Consider the following 14,905-nt stretch of genomic DNA (forward strand, 5'->3'; position numbering starts at 1 on the left):
TAGAATATATTTCTTATGTGTGCAATCTTTCATTATGAATACTGTTGTGCAGGCTTGTGTTTAAGCACTTGCCTGGCAGCTTATGGGGACAAGGATTTGCATGCAGGTGAGTGAGTAACCTGGTATAGAATGGGTAAAGCACTGTTTCCTCCTTGGAGCCCACCATCACACACCAGGGTGCTAGAGGAAGGACAGATCTCTCCATCTGACCTCTACTGGCTCCCAGAAGGCTAGAATTTATTATTGTTGTTGTTGTTGTTGTTGTTGTTGTTGTTTAATTTGGCAGGCCTATAAAATTACAAGACTGCTATGCTTTCCCTCCTTCAAACCTTAATTTCTCCAAATTGTTCTGAAATGTTATGTTTTTTGAATCTACATATCATATTACCACTTCTCTTATGCCTTTGTCTCTGCTTTCCATATAAAGAAATGTGCACACACTAGTGTCTTTTCAGTTCTTCATAGCTCCAAAGAAAGGCACAGATTGTTAATGTTGAGATGATGACTGGAAAAGACATAACATCTATTGTCATTTCCTAGTTGATGTCTTTGTTTACGTAGAGCCCTTAAGAGGAGCACATGAGGTGTCATGATTCATCAGTGCTTCAGCAAAGCTAATTTCCCCCAAGTAGAGAGAAATCTCAATTTGTTCAGTCTTTATAATCATTGATGACAAGCTTTTGATGTGAATCAATCCCATGATGGGCCCTTTCTAAATGTTCTTTGTGTAATATTAATATCAATTACCCTTGAACAAAATTCACTTAGGGCAAAAGTGAAATACAGCATCTTTAAAACATGCAGCACACTTGCCTCATTGATCATGGTTCCTTTTCGTATTTGAGTGGGCAAGGAGGAATTCTTAATTAGGACACAGGAACTTTAAATGTCCATGTTTTAAAAGACTACTTGTAAACGTGAGTTCTCCTGTTGATTCTGGCCTTGTAAACATAATGCAACATGAAATGTCCATTCACATTCATGTCAATGTGATTTATTTATCCCAAGCCCAAGCTGCAGGGGGCTTTCCGGATTTCAGCATATGAAGGATGAGAATAACATGAACATGCCAGAGAAGGAAGGATCTTAGCCAGTGGTTTACTCTGATACAGCACAGACATTGGGACTGAAGTCTCACCATCTATTTTTCTCTTGAATATTTTTGACAGGCATAAAGATGAGAAACTGATCAAATGCAGTCAGTATGATGGTCTTATAGAATTGGCAACAATCTGTGCCCTTTGCAACGATTCTTCTCTGGATTTCAATGAGGTAAGTATCTCCTCCTAATTCAAGAGAGGGAGCAAAGTGGTTGCTGTTGCTCTCCTACGTTAGAAAGGGCTGCAGCACGAGTGTCAAGGTACATTCCTCCCATCCTGTTTGATTAAGGGTATTTATACTGTTCACAGGAACAGATACTTTCCCTCAAGGGTGTGTTTGTTTAGTCTTTTATGCACCTCTTTTCCAGCAGTTGTGTCCAAGACGAATTGCTCAGTTGTTTTCGGTTATTAAATCTGTACAAATAGATAGCAAACGAAATAAATAAATAAAAGTATACAGCAAATGAAATAACAATTCAGCAGCAAGATATCCAAACCAAGGCATCAAGTTAAAACAACTAAAAACAGCCACAGACTGAAATAATCAGATTTTAATGTTGCATCAAAGTATCAACAATGTAAGGTCTTGACCAGACATCCCCACTAAGGGAATTTAAGAAGTGGGGTTGCCACAGTACAACATATTTATACTTTTCTGATAGATGCATTTCTGACACCTGTAAAAGAAGCCTTGTGTGCATATCTACTATCTAGGTATTTTCCTGAATCCTGTGAAAAGTGGCTGTGCCTGCACCAGTTAGTTTTTCATGATCTGGGAAACGTATAGTTTTATCTTGGCGCTGAAGAGCCTTGGTGTTGTATGAAACAAAATGTTGAATTTAATTTTTTTTCATGCATACATGAATTCATACAAAGGACTCAATGACAGGTATGAGAGCACCTAAGTCTGAAGCTAAACAGGTGTGAACTTGAACAGTCCCTTGAATTAGTATGGAAGCTCCATTTTACAGCCATATGGGGGCTTTGCATCGAGCGGGAGTGCAGGAGTAAGGAAAAATATGGGGAAAGAAGGCCGGAAGAAAGAGGCACTGTACACATGGTTGGTTATACAATATTAGCTTGAAAAAGCACTTCCATAATGAGTGCTGGTTGAGATGCACCTTTAAAATAGTTAGGCAGAACACTAAATAAGGGACAGTCAAGGGAAGTGGGCTTTTGAGACAAGGTAGTGCATTCTTCTAATTAACAAATAGGTTTTCTTATGCTGAGCCTGTGCTGATAGTCCCCATACCAACTGCAAAGAATGTGACTTACACATACCAGATAAAAGACAGTGACCTTTTTGGTGCTGAGCAGGACAGAGGAAGGTAAAAGAGGTTTGGATAAAGGAGCATAAATAATAGGCAAGGGTTAACATAGCAGAACATGCAGGACAGTTATGCTTCTTTGGGTTGTTTATGCAAAAGTTGATCTAGAAGGAAGTAACTTGATAGATGCAGTGGGGAGAAAGGTCACAGACATGAGTGGAAGAAGTCAAAGTGTAGGGCTGCAGAGTGAATCAAGAGAAAGTAGTAGACTGCCGGGAATGAAACCCTTAGAAACTAGGACTTGAAGTGTCATTAGAAAGTATAGACAAGTATGAGTAAACACTTGAAAGGGCTGGTGTGGCTTAGACTTATGTTCTCACTGTGCCAGTCTACTTACTGCTACAAAATGGGGGCCTCTTATGGCACTTAAGGTACAAATGCAAGTCAAGGTAAGCCCCCCCCCCGCCGCCGCCGCCCAGTAGGTCTTCGTGTGCTGGAAAAGGAAGCAGTAATTGGCACAGTACAAAAATATATTTTCAATAAAATCCATTATTGCATAAATAGATTTTATTACAAATTCTGGTTTTGTTTTCATTTTAAATAAGAATTTTTGGGTGTCTGTTATCAAGAAGACTCCCAAAATATGTAAGTGATAGGCAAACTGTGATACTAATCATGCTAATAACATTTTTGTTAAAGGCTAAAGGAGTGTATGAAAAGGTTGGTGAAGCCACAGAGACTGCCCTCACGTGTCTGGTGGAGAAGATGAATGTGTTTGACACAGAGTTGAAAGGACTGTCCAGAATTGAACGGGCAAACGCTTGCAACTCGGTCAGTACTTCTGAAGTAATACACAGCAGAGAACCAAGTACTGTAAAACTCTTCTCCTTTCCTGCAGGTTCATTGCACTCCAATTCTGACTTCTCCATCTTCCCACCTCCTTTCTGCAGGTGATAAAGCAACTCATGAAGAAAGAGTTCACCCTTGAATTCTCAAGGGATAGAAAGTCCATGTCGGTGTACTGCACTCCAAACAAGCCCAGCCGGACTACTATGAGCAAGATGTTCGTTAAGGCAAGTATGCTTCATGGAAGCAGGCGGTTGTACTTAGCTACAAGGCAGCATGGCTCTTGAAGTTGTGCCAGAACAAAATTGCAGTGGCGTCTCAAAAAATAAATCTGTGCTTAGTAGTATTTGACCCCTGCAGTTGAGTGAGCTACTTTAATTTAATTTTATTTTTTTTTCCTTGATGGCTTTGTGGTGTGAAGGCAAGTGATTGTGATTCTGATCTTTCCTGGAAGGCTAATTGGCTCCCACTTTGTGCTCCTGCAGGGTGCCCCCGAAGGAGTAATTGACAGGTGTACACACATCCGGGTTGGAAGCACTAAAGTGCCATTGACACCAGGAATTAAGCAGAAGATCATGAGCGTCATCCGAGAGTGGGGCACAGGGCGAGATACCCTGCGCTGCTTGGCTTTAGCAACACACGACAATCCACCAAGAAGGGAAGACATGAAATTAGAGGATTCTGCAAATTTCATTACTTACGAGGTTGGTTTACTGTCAAATTGCAGCTTGAGGAGAATGGCAGAAGTTTCCTCAAACAAAGTGAGCTTTGTCTTTGGATGGAAACACCAAGTGAGCCACTCGGAGCTCCTTGGAGGAAGGGATGTAGCTGATGTTAGTTTGTAACATTTAGCATCTCCATCCTAGTCCCATCCTAGTATATTGTGCATTTATCACTAGGCATCCTGGGTAGTGTTCATGCCCTTGCAACTAACACAGCTGGTGATAAACCCCACCTAATCCTAGGCTACAAAAATTTACCTAGGGCTGTCTAGTCTCCATTCCTTACCTATAGAATGGGAACAGTAGCAACTGACCTCTGTGGATTGTTGGGAAGATGAACAAATTAAAACAAAAATGCTGTACAAGCAGTAATAGCAGTGCCTTTTCCCTAGAAAAATAGGTACTCATCATGAAGTTGTTACAGTAAGTGCCACACTCTTTAACCAAAAAAAGAGGCTTCAGTACTTCGTACCCTTGAGTACCCCCTCAAAAAAAACCTGACAAGTAATAGTATAACAATGGTAAAAGACATATTAGTTCTGTTCAGCAACTTAAGAATGTGTGCCTTTTACCTTGTTACTGGAAAATCTGAATGCTTAATGAGGTTTATTCTTGTTTCAGACCAATTTGACATTTGTTGGCTGTGTGGGGATGCTGGATCCCCCACGAATTGAAGTGGCATCATCCATAAAGTTATGCCGGCAAGCTGGTATTCGTGTGATTATGATAACGGGGGACAACAAGGGGACAGCAGTGGCCATCTGTCGTCGTATTGGCATCTTTGGGGAAGAAGAAGATGTCACCACGAGAGCCTTTACAGGGCGTGAGTTTGATGAACTTTCCCTGGCTGCCCAGAGAGACGCTTGCCTAAACGCTCGCTGCTTTGCCCGTGTGGAGCCTTCCCATAAGTCTAAGATTGTTGAGTTTCTCCAGTCTTTTGATGAGATCACAGCTATGGTAAGTGTGAGAGGTGGGGCATTAGATAGGCGGCAACTTCTTGTGTAGAGAAAGATATGTGTACTAGTTGAGGGGAGGGGTCTTTATACAGTTGCATTTTACCGAGGTTCCAAACAGTTCTCTCCCAGCATGAAGATGCAGAATAGGCTAGAATGTACATTAGTCCGCCCTAACTTGCTGCCAAGTTATCAGATGATGAAGATGGGGCTGTGCTTGGAATCAGTTCTGTATGCTGGCACAATGGGCTGTTTCAGTGCCCGCTTTTCAAACTTTCGCTTTCAGACTGGAGATGGTGTAAATGATGCCCCAGCACTGAAGAAAGCAGAGATTGGCATTGCTATGGGGTCAGGCACTGCGGTGGCAAAGACAGCTTCAGAAATGGTGCTGGCTGATGACAACTTTTCGACCATTGTAGCAGCTGTGGAAGAGGGACGTGCAATCTACAATAACATGAAACAATTCATTCGCTACCTCATCTCCTCCAATGTCGGAGAGGTCGTATGGTAGGTGTGCCAAGCAATCTCAACTCCCCTCAAGAACTGCACAAGTGAACTTTGTTGATATAAATTGAGCTGGTCTGGCCTCCTAGGACAAATTCAATCCAGAGGTGGCTGACAAGCGACTTAGGGAACCTTTCCCGTTCTCCCCCCCCCCCCCCCTTAAACAGAAGAAAATGTCAGAGGATGGATTTGGAGAGTGCTTAGTGGCAACTCAGCTCTGGACAATTTGTTAGCAAAGACCATAGATATGCCAAACCAGAGAGCTTTTTAGTGCAAACTAGAGCTTTAAGTGTAACAATGTATTCTTCAGAACCACTTCTGCTGTTTTGGGTAATGAAAGAGTGATTTGCAAAGACACACTGAATGTCCCTAGTTGCCAACGACTATCATTCTCATCCCACTTTCAATGCAGCACCCAAGTTCTCCTTTCCATAGGCTGCATAGGACTTGCCTTGGTTGTCAAATAGCGTCAAGAACTGTTAGGATTGCAGCTAATTTGAATACTTTACTCTTAAATAGTTGTAACCCAGTTTCCTCTCATGCTGTGAAAACCCTAAGTACAACATATCCATTAAATCCTTCAGTTAACATGATTAATCTTACTTCTGCTCTTTTTTTGACAGTATCTTCCTGACTGCTGCCTTGGGTTTCCCTGAAGCTTTAATTCCTGTGCAGCTGTTGTGGGTAAACCTTGTGACTGATGGACTCCCTGCCACTGCTCTGGGATTCAACCCCCCTGATCTTGACATCATGGACAAACCACCTCGTAATCCCAAAGAGCCCTTGATCTCTGGGTGGCTCTTTTTCCGCTACTTGGCCATTGGATGTGAGTGTTGATTTTGGATTTGCAAACCCCTGGATAGAACAAGAGGTTTTCTGTTTTTCCCCTTCCCTCATTCCCAGTACTTCCCTGTTCCCTTCCCTTCTCCTCTTTGCTCTTACACAAGTGAGTCCAATTAGGGCAGCAGCATGGCATCAGCAGTTTGGCAGAATGGTAGAAGTTAGCTTAAAGGTACTGAAACTTGTTATCACATGCTATTGCTGCATCCTTTCCTCCTCGCCTTCCTTTCTCTTGGCAATTGCTAATCTTGCAGAAGATGGCTGCAAAGTGCCACTTGGACCAGTGTCTCTCAAACTTGGGTCGCCAGCTGTTGCTGAACTGCAACTTTCATCATCCCTGGCTAGCAGGACCAGTGGTCAGGGGTGATAGGAGTTGTAGTCCAACAACAGCTAGGGACCCATGTTTGAGAAACTCACTTTGGACAGTTTACCTACCAAGCTAAATCTACTTCTGAACTCCCCATTTTAACTAAGCACCCAAAATGTTTTTTAAAGCCAGCATTGCCTTGGATTGAATTATCTGATAAAATAATTTGTGTGTGTGTGTTTGTAGAAGAGTTAACTTTCATTAGGCAGGTTTTCAGAGGGGAAAGCGTAAGTGTGTCTTGCACAGAGCTCTGGCCCCATCTCTGGGTCTGTTTTTAAATGAGATATGTGGTGCTGGAAAGAATCCAGTTGTGGTTACTTGGCATTCAAGATATGAGCATGGATAGCAATTGCAGGAAATGGGCAAGGGTTACACAGTAACCTATTGTACAGAGGAGAGAAAGTTCAGGTGAGGTGAGCAGGCAATACAGTTGGCCCATTATTCAGCCTAGAAAGAACTAAAATTATTTATCCCCCCCCCCTTAAGGCTACGTTGGAGCTGCTACGGTGGGAGCTGCTGCTTGGTGGTTTATTGCTGCTGATGGTGGCCCAAGAATTACCTACTACCAGCTGGTAATATTTTCTTCTCAATATTTCAACATTAGCATTTTTGGAATAAGGCTTACATTTTTGTAGTGCTGTTGGCTAACTATGGTGTTTAAGTGGAATGCACTGGTATATTTGCAAAATAACACCAGTTCTTATCTTTGGAAAGATCTTACACATGTCAAAAAACTAATTCCTGCTTAAAATAAAGATCAGATTAGAGTGTTTAAGAAAAGGTTTGGTTTGTTCAACTTTATAGCTGAACAACAAGAAGAATTATAATGATGGTTGATAGCACAAGAGTATTTTGATGAGCTGCAGCCGGGGGACGAGGAGCAGTAATGTCATGAGTGTACTTAACTAACTTGTATTTGTGTTCACATTTTGCAGAGCCATTTTCTGCAGTGCAAAGAGGACAATCCAGATTTTGAAGGTGTTGACTGTGTGGTCTTTGAGTCTCCATACCCTATGACAATGGCACTTTCCGTCTTGGTCACTATAGAGATGTGTAATGCACTCAACAGGTTGGTGTGCTTGAAATGGATGCTTTCATGTGCCGTGTGTTGGTGATGCGGTGATGGGGGCTCTAGATCGCATCATGCTATTTGAAGAACTTCCCTTGACCGCAGAAGTTCTGCATTTGGGTGATTTTCACTGTGTTTCTGGAATTCAGTGACTTTAGGGATTCAGCTGCTTTTACTTTTTTTAACAATGGATTTAAATAAATCAATGAAGGAGCAGTACACAAGATAGGGCAGAAGAAGTAGCTTTTTCATCTGCAGAAACTGAAGAGAAATATTGCCTGTCTTAAGCTTCACAGGACATCTGTCTCAGCACTGTCAGAAGCATTGCAACGTTAGACAGGCTTGATCCAGTGTAATGTAGATATATGGAGCAGGGTCTGGGTCAGCAGTTTTTGCAGAACATTGGTAGGGAGCTATTAAAGCAGTTGGACCTTTCACTGGAGAGCTGCTGATGGGTTGTGGGCACTAGGAGAAATGCCTTGTACTGTAGCACATGCATGCACTTGGTATCATGGCAGCCAGAACTGGAAAAACCAAAAGAAGCCCCCTGCATTAAGAGTTTTTAAAGCTAGTGGAAGGGGAAAGTAGAGTGGCAGACTCTCTGAGCCTGCCGAAGATAAGAGCTGGTGAAGTGCAGTGGCTTTGAGCAGGAGCTGTGAGCCCTGGGTCAAGTCACACATAGATGGCCTTTAGGCAAGCTGCTGTGAACTGTGAAGCTTTATGTACGCCTTCATTCTTTTTTTCAGCCTGTCAGAGAACCAGTCCTTGTTGCGGATGCCTCCTTGGGAGAACGTCTGGCTGCTGGGTTCCATTTGCTTGTCCATGTCTCTTCACTTCCTTATCCTCTACGTGGAGCCACTGCCAGTAAGTTTGCCTAGCTCATGTTCCAGGACAAGTCTTGAGCCGAGCAAGAAAAGCTCTTGGTCATCCCCAGCTCTCTTGCCCCTCAGCTCAGTCAAAAGGCTTCACCAATAATGCTATTTCTCTTCCATTCCCCAGCTGATCTTCCAGATCACACCTCTGAATCTGACCCAGTGGCTGATGGTGTTGAAAATCTCGCTGCCTGTCATCCTGCTGGACGAGACACTTAAATTTGTGGCCCGTAACTACCTAGAGCCTGGTAAAGATAGTGTGCCGCCTGCCACCAAGCCACGCTCTTTGTCCGCATGCACCGAAGGGGTTTCCTGGCCGTTTGTGTTCATTACCCTACCCTTGATTATTTGGCTGTATAGCACAGACACTAACTTTAGCGACATGTTCTTGTCTTGACCTGAAGAGATAACAGTTTGACAGAGAGATGTTTAACTTAAATCAATTTTTTTATTGTTTAAAGCAATTGTCTTATTCTGCTGAATTTTCACATGAACATATTTTCCGGTGTCTGAGGTTCCATATTCTATGCCAGCCCTTCCCCATCCCGGCGCCCTCCAGATACCTGCTGTTACAACTCCCATCAGCCACAGCCAGCCCACCTGTGCTTGCTAGGCCCAATGGGAGTTGTACCCCAGACACCTGGGAGGGGCACCAGGTTGTGGAAGGGCTGATCTAGACGTTTTGGGGTTTTTCTTTTACTTCCCCTGACCCGACTCCAGTGGGGGAGTAGCATTTCTCCCCACCCCCTTTTATACACATCTAGGGTGTCCATTGACATGTACAGAGAAATTTAACACTATTTTATGCAAATATTTTTTGTAGAGGAGAAGCATGTACAGTGTTCTGTTTAATAGTCAACTCATCCTTGTAAAAACAAACAAAAAAAGTGCTTTGCGGGGGGAGTGCCAGTGGACACTATATTGAGCAAACTGTAATTGGTAGCAGATTTTAGGGAATGAATGTTTTTGTGTGTGTTTTCTTAAACTAAAAAGCATGCAATTGTTTATGTCTTCTGCATGGTCACCTAATCTTAATTTGTCATTCAGTTGGTTTTTTTCTGCACTGGGCAGATGTATAATGCTACCTCAGTATCTACCCCCCTTTTTTTGCCCTTTCCAATATTTTTAAATAACAACAGAATCTTGTTTACACCTGTATTTGTAAGAGGTATGCTTATTTTTGCTGGTGCAGAAAATACCACTCCAGGGGCAACCTATTCCTGTTCTCCTCCTCAACCCCCCCATCACATGTAGATTTTTTTTTAAAAAAATATTATTTATTTAAATATCTTATGTATTTTTATTGTAACAGCATTTTCACCAGCATTGCCCACTTTGGGATGGTGGGGGAGAAGCAGGAAAGGTAAAAGGCTACCTGGATAGACTTCAGGCAAAGCAAAATATAAAAAAAAAATAAACTTTTTTTAATTGAGAAAATTTTGTTTCTCATTTCATTTATACCTTGGAGGCTGCTCCATTTTAATTAGCAAAATCCATGCGTCAATATTTTTTGTGTTCTTTTTTTTTTTTTAAGTGGGGGCATTCATAATGGGACCTGGAAACAAAGGACTTGCGTTTGCACAGCTGGAGTTCTCACAGGGTCTTTTTTTGGTTAGGTCTCTTAACTCTCAGTGCCACATCTTGGGATATAGTCTGCTGGCCACATCTTATCCTGAAGTGGCAAAGTAACAAATTTGTGTGTGTGTGCGTGTGCGTGTTACGTCTCTGTGTGTGTTTTTGTAAAATCTGTAAATACCACATGACCAAATGAACATATTGTATAGAACTATTTTTATTTTTAATGTGGCACTAACCACCATCATTCTATTGCGATAAATGTTACCGCATGTTGTGTTTTCCCCCCCTCCAAATTGAGTCCTGTATCAACAATGTGTAATTTCATTAACAGTCCTAACTGTGTGGTGTTTCTCTCCAATGCCTTCCAACATCCATCGACTGAAGTGAGTATCTCTCTTCCATTTCACCATTCCAGTGGTGATGTGCTGTGTTAAAAAAAAGATAGCATATGCTGTATACATGTCAAAGAATAAATGCTAATTTTCCCTTCATTCCATGCTGCGTTTTGTCAGATATTCTGCTGTGCTACATTATTATCACCACTCCACATTCTGCCTCCAGTATCATAAGGCTCAGATGTCTTGAAGAACAAGCATATTTTGCGCCCCCAATTTCTAAGACCTGTGCCCTGAAAGTATTAGAGAATTAACAGTGTTTCCCCTTCCTAAATTCACATTAAACTCTTCCTTAGCAACCGTCAGCACCTCCAGGGTGGCTTTGCTGCAGTGGAAGCTTTTTTAGATAATCTAATCTATCTTCCCCACATCTCAAAAGTAATAGGCATCCTTGAACATGGGTCTCAATTAGCAGCTTGTAGTTTTCATACTGTACTTTGATGCTCTTGGACTTCTTTGTTTTGTTATAAAGTGTCATGAACCATTCCAGATAACAGGTATTAGCTTCAGAAGGCCAAAGGTCTTCCAGTTACATTCTCTCAGGTATTGTGTTTGTAACAAAACAGTATCTTAATAGTTCTCAGTGAGTAGAGACTCTTCTTGTGTCCCACAAAAACAGCAACAGAGCAGTCGAATGAACATAACACGGTTGAATGCTGAGGGACTGGGTGACATGTTCTGTCAAAACGGCAGATAGCATGCTGGCTTTGCAGTGTTTTTCAGGCACCTGCTAGGGCACTCTTCGTTTAGGAGTTGCTTGGCAGGGGGTTGGACTCGATGGCCCTTGTGGTCTCTTCCAACTCTATGATTCTATGGGTTAAAATTTGGCAAGAGTCCTTTGAAGAGTCTGTGACTAGCACAGAATGCTTAGTGATGACTAAGCTCAAAATGCTCTGGGGTGTAAAGTGAAATCCCTTTCTGCAGATGGAAGGTTTCACTAGCAGACACATTAAAAATGAGGACCTTGCAACTCAGGAGTGTGTTTGGAGCACAGCAGTAAGCAGCCTTCTTAGGCAAAATTTTCATGTCATCCTAAATCTAGACTCTAGTGCTGACCTTAGTGCACATGCTATCTCCACACCCCCTTGCCTTGGTCTGGTTTTGCCACTTGGAAATTGAAAGTATGCCCGATATTATCAGTGCAGGCTGACTTCTGTGACAGGGATAGCTAATCTGTGACCTGCCAGATATTGCTGGACTACAACTCTGTCTCTGACCATTCTCTGCTACTCATTTTTGGGGCTAAAAACACTACCAAAGGTAGCTCAGTTAAGTAGAGCATGGTGCTGATAATGCCAAGGTTGCCCATTTGATCCCTGTACAGGATAGCTACACACCCCTATGTTGCAGGGGGGTTGGACTAAATGATCTTTGGAGCCCCTTCCAACTCATTGGGCCTAATGGAAGCTGGGAGTCAAACAGCATCTTCAAGGCCACGGATTAGCCATTCATAGGCAGGCCCAGAAGCATCAGCTTCTGGCTTCTTGACACCTGCACCATAGATTGGCCATATTCTGTCTAGCTGTAGGTCTCTGGTTTCCTTCAGCTATTCCTCCCTTGCTCCTCACAAAAGTGAACACAAAGACAGCCCCAATGTATCTCAGTATTTTATTTAACATTCTCAAAGTAAAAGAGTACAGGTCCCTTCCTTGATGGGGTTATAATCTCAGATTTGACAGGAGGGGGGTTGGAGCAGAGAAACCTCTTTCTCAGTTACATGGATTTAGGAGGACTAAGCAGGTATGCCAAAGACCTCACAGGAGGCTGGAGGGGTTTTTGAAGAGGAAGCAAGAAATGGCATTGTGCAAATGTTCTAGGAAGCAGCATCACCCATGAAGGTCTGGAAGGGAGAAAGAGCAGAGGAAGCTAAAACTTTCAGAGGTCCCTTACTAAACACTAAGCATATTTGGAGAACAAGAATCCTGAATGTCTGGACTCTTATGTGTGTGAATGTACACATGAGAAGCCCAGCTTAACCAAATGAAAATCGAAACCACGGTGGAAGTCCCTATTTCAGTTACTCATCTTTACAAGTGGCAGTGAGCTTGGACGATGCTGGTGGCAGAGGCTGGTGGCAGTTGGAATGCCAGCCACATTTGAAGGGCTACACAGGTAAGGAAGGGCAGGTTACCAAAACTGCTGTTTCTGAAAAGCAGTGGAGCAGACCAGTAACTTTCAAGCCCACTTGTAAGAGGGTTCTTGCACGGATATCCATTTAGCCCAACAACTTAGAGTGTTTGTGAAGGTAGACAGTTCTTTAATTTTTTTATTTAAAAAATATGTTGTGTTTTGATCTGGCTTCCATTTCTCACTGTGCTTTTCAGTTGGTTTAGACTGTTCTTGTCTCAGTGTTTCTCACCCAGATGAGGAGACATCTGTATAGGGCAGTGACACAGAAACCTGTGACCATCCCATTGGTGTCAGACTTCAAATCCCAACAGTCCCAACCACTATGGTCAAAGGGGAAGATGGGAGTTGAGGTCCAACCACATAGGATAGGCAAGGCTGGGGTAGATGAGTCAATAGTCTGATTGGTATAGGATAGCTTCAACGTTAATCTTTGAAGCACAGCTCCAGCACACTGGACTTGCTCCTTCGTCTCTCATCGCCCTTTTAACTGAATTAGGGAGATAATAAGACATACATTTGTGGTATAGTAAGCCATCTAATTAAATGATATTTGCAATTCACAGTGCCAGTTATGGTAAGCAAATAATTTCCCCAAGGGAAGCACACATTCTGCCAGGAGGTGAAGCCTTGTAAGATGGCTAGTCATCAACTTTTCCATTAGTGCAAGGAATTAGTGAAGCTTTTTCAAAGTGCTTTGAACCCTGCAGTGACCCCTTTGGAAAGGGGCAGCGGGTGCCTTCCCCTTCTCACTGAATAAGGAGTTGTTGTCTTTCCAAGCAGAACTTAACCCTAAAGCTCTTAACTCTTAAAGCCCAGTGCAACCTTCGGTGGTTCTCACACCACCATGGGTTGGGTGAATATGGTAACTTTTCTAAGGCCATCCAGTAAGCTTAGAATTGAACCTGTGGCTCTAATGTTAAGAACCTGATGGAGCAGAGTCACAATTCAGGGAGGACATACTTTTCCTCCATAGGATCCCAGGTTCAATTAAAGCCCCCTCAGGTGCAGCAACGATGGGAAACACCTTTGCTTGAAACCTTGTACAGATGCTGCCAGTTGAGGTTGACCAGCCTTCCTCCAACCTGGTGCCTTCTAGGTGATGTTGGATTTCACAACTCCCTTCCGCCCCAGCCAACATGGCCCATGGGCAGTGGGGATGGGAGTAGCAATCCACAAAGCATCTGGAGGAGACCTTTGATTAATAACTTGACTTAGTCCACAGCATTTTGGGGTGAAGCTTTCTTCTCTGATAAACATTCAACAATTTAGATGTTAAAAGAATGGCCAAATAGTGTTTATTTTCTCCCCATTTGTTTACCAGTACAAGTGGTGTCTCAAATCAACAGAGGATTTTTTTATTGTTTAAACTGAATGCAAAGCAGCTTTGTGGCAATTCGCTTTATTTTTTTAAGCTGTGGTTTCGCTTAAATTAGTGCTTAATAATGGGGAATCTTAACTCTGTGGTGATAAAATGCAGTACAGCAGTTCTAGTGTCTCCCAAGGACGCAGCCAATAAGAGGCTTGAACGATGATGAGCAAACTGGATGGGTGAGGCGTAGCTAAAAACAGCCCAAGTTGTCTGTCCTTGCACCTGTCTTGTTTTACTTTTTGCACTTCTTAACCATCGTTTCCCTAATTTCTGCTTATTGCATTAAAACAAACAATAATAATGAAACACTAACACAGAGAGTAAAAAGATCTGCATATTTTCTAACACAAACACTGGGACAGGATACTGCAGTTGTACAATAACTGAGTTGAAAATTGCTATAGAACAGCAGAAGCAAATAGGGCAGGGGCTGAATCATGATGCAAGCTTCGTTCTGGACAAGGCAGGTGTAAGGATTTGGGGCACATGCCTAGGGCACCAATTGGCACAAAATGTCCACGTGCAATGGAGCTGGCCAACCAGGCACTGCACCAGCGATGTTGGTGTGTCTTCAACCAGCCTCCACCTGCCAGCCCTCTTACTCAAAGAAAAGCGGGGGGGGGGCTGGTTGTCAGCTTCCTCCTCCTTAGTCTCAGTGTTGACGTTGCAGAACTCAGCCGTGAAGAGGAGGAAGGGGGCAAAATGAGAATGAGTTGGTGCTATCTGTCATTGGCTCATGCAGAGGCCATCGCTGGCTCTAGTTCCCCCTATTGTTGGGGGTTTCTGCCTTCCATTCTGCCAGCCATCAATGTCCACATGTTAACTCTGGGCAAATAAAGTTGGTGGGTGGGGTCTCAACAGGACTCTGCCTTGTAAACAATCTCTTTTGAAA

General features: G+C 42.9%; 1 protein-coding gene across 3 annotated transcripts in view; it reads left to right on the forward strand.

Annotated features, from left to right (window-relative positions):
- The window catches only part of ATP2A2 (ATPase sarcoplasmic/endoplasmic reticulum Ca2+ transporting 2), a 52,935-nt gene that overhangs the window by 35,866 nt on the left and 2,164 nt on the right, over positions 1-14,905 (forward strand). The window contains exons 11-21 of one of the 3 annotated variants that reach the window (XR_014151551.1): positions 1,170-1,272; positions 3,068-3,199; positions 3,319-3,441; positions 3,700-3,918; positions 4,558-4,893; positions 5,176-5,396; positions 6,017-6,219; positions 7,087-7,172; positions 7,536-7,669; positions 8,416-8,533; positions 8,669-10,502. Coding sequence is in view for 2 of the 3 variants with exons in the window: in XM_081842577.1 (XP_081698703.1) it covers positions 1,170-1,272; positions 3,068-3,199; positions 3,319-3,441; positions 3,700-3,918; positions 4,558-4,893; positions 5,176-5,396; positions 6,017-6,219; positions 7,087-7,172; positions 7,536-7,669; positions 8,416-8,533; positions 8,669-8,938 (1,945 nt within the window). In the remaining variant the exon portion in view is untranslated. Of the gene's footprint in view, positions 1-1,169; positions 1,273-3,067; positions 3,200-3,318; positions 3,442-3,699; positions 3,919-4,557; positions 4,894-5,175; positions 5,397-6,016; positions 6,220-7,086; positions 7,173-7,535; positions 7,670-8,415; positions 8,534-8,668; positions 10,611-14,905 lie in introns of those variants that run through there. The other 2 variants (XM_081842578.1, XM_081842577.1) reach the window with 2 other exon arrangements.

The sequence above is a fragment of the Podarcis erhardii genome (assembly GCF_964252035.2).
Source record: "Podarcis erhardii genome assembly, chromosome: 15".
In the NCBI taxonomy this organism is placed as follows: domain Eukaryota; kingdom Metazoa; phylum Chordata; class Lepidosauria; order Squamata; family Lacertidae; genus Podarcis; species Podarcis erhardii.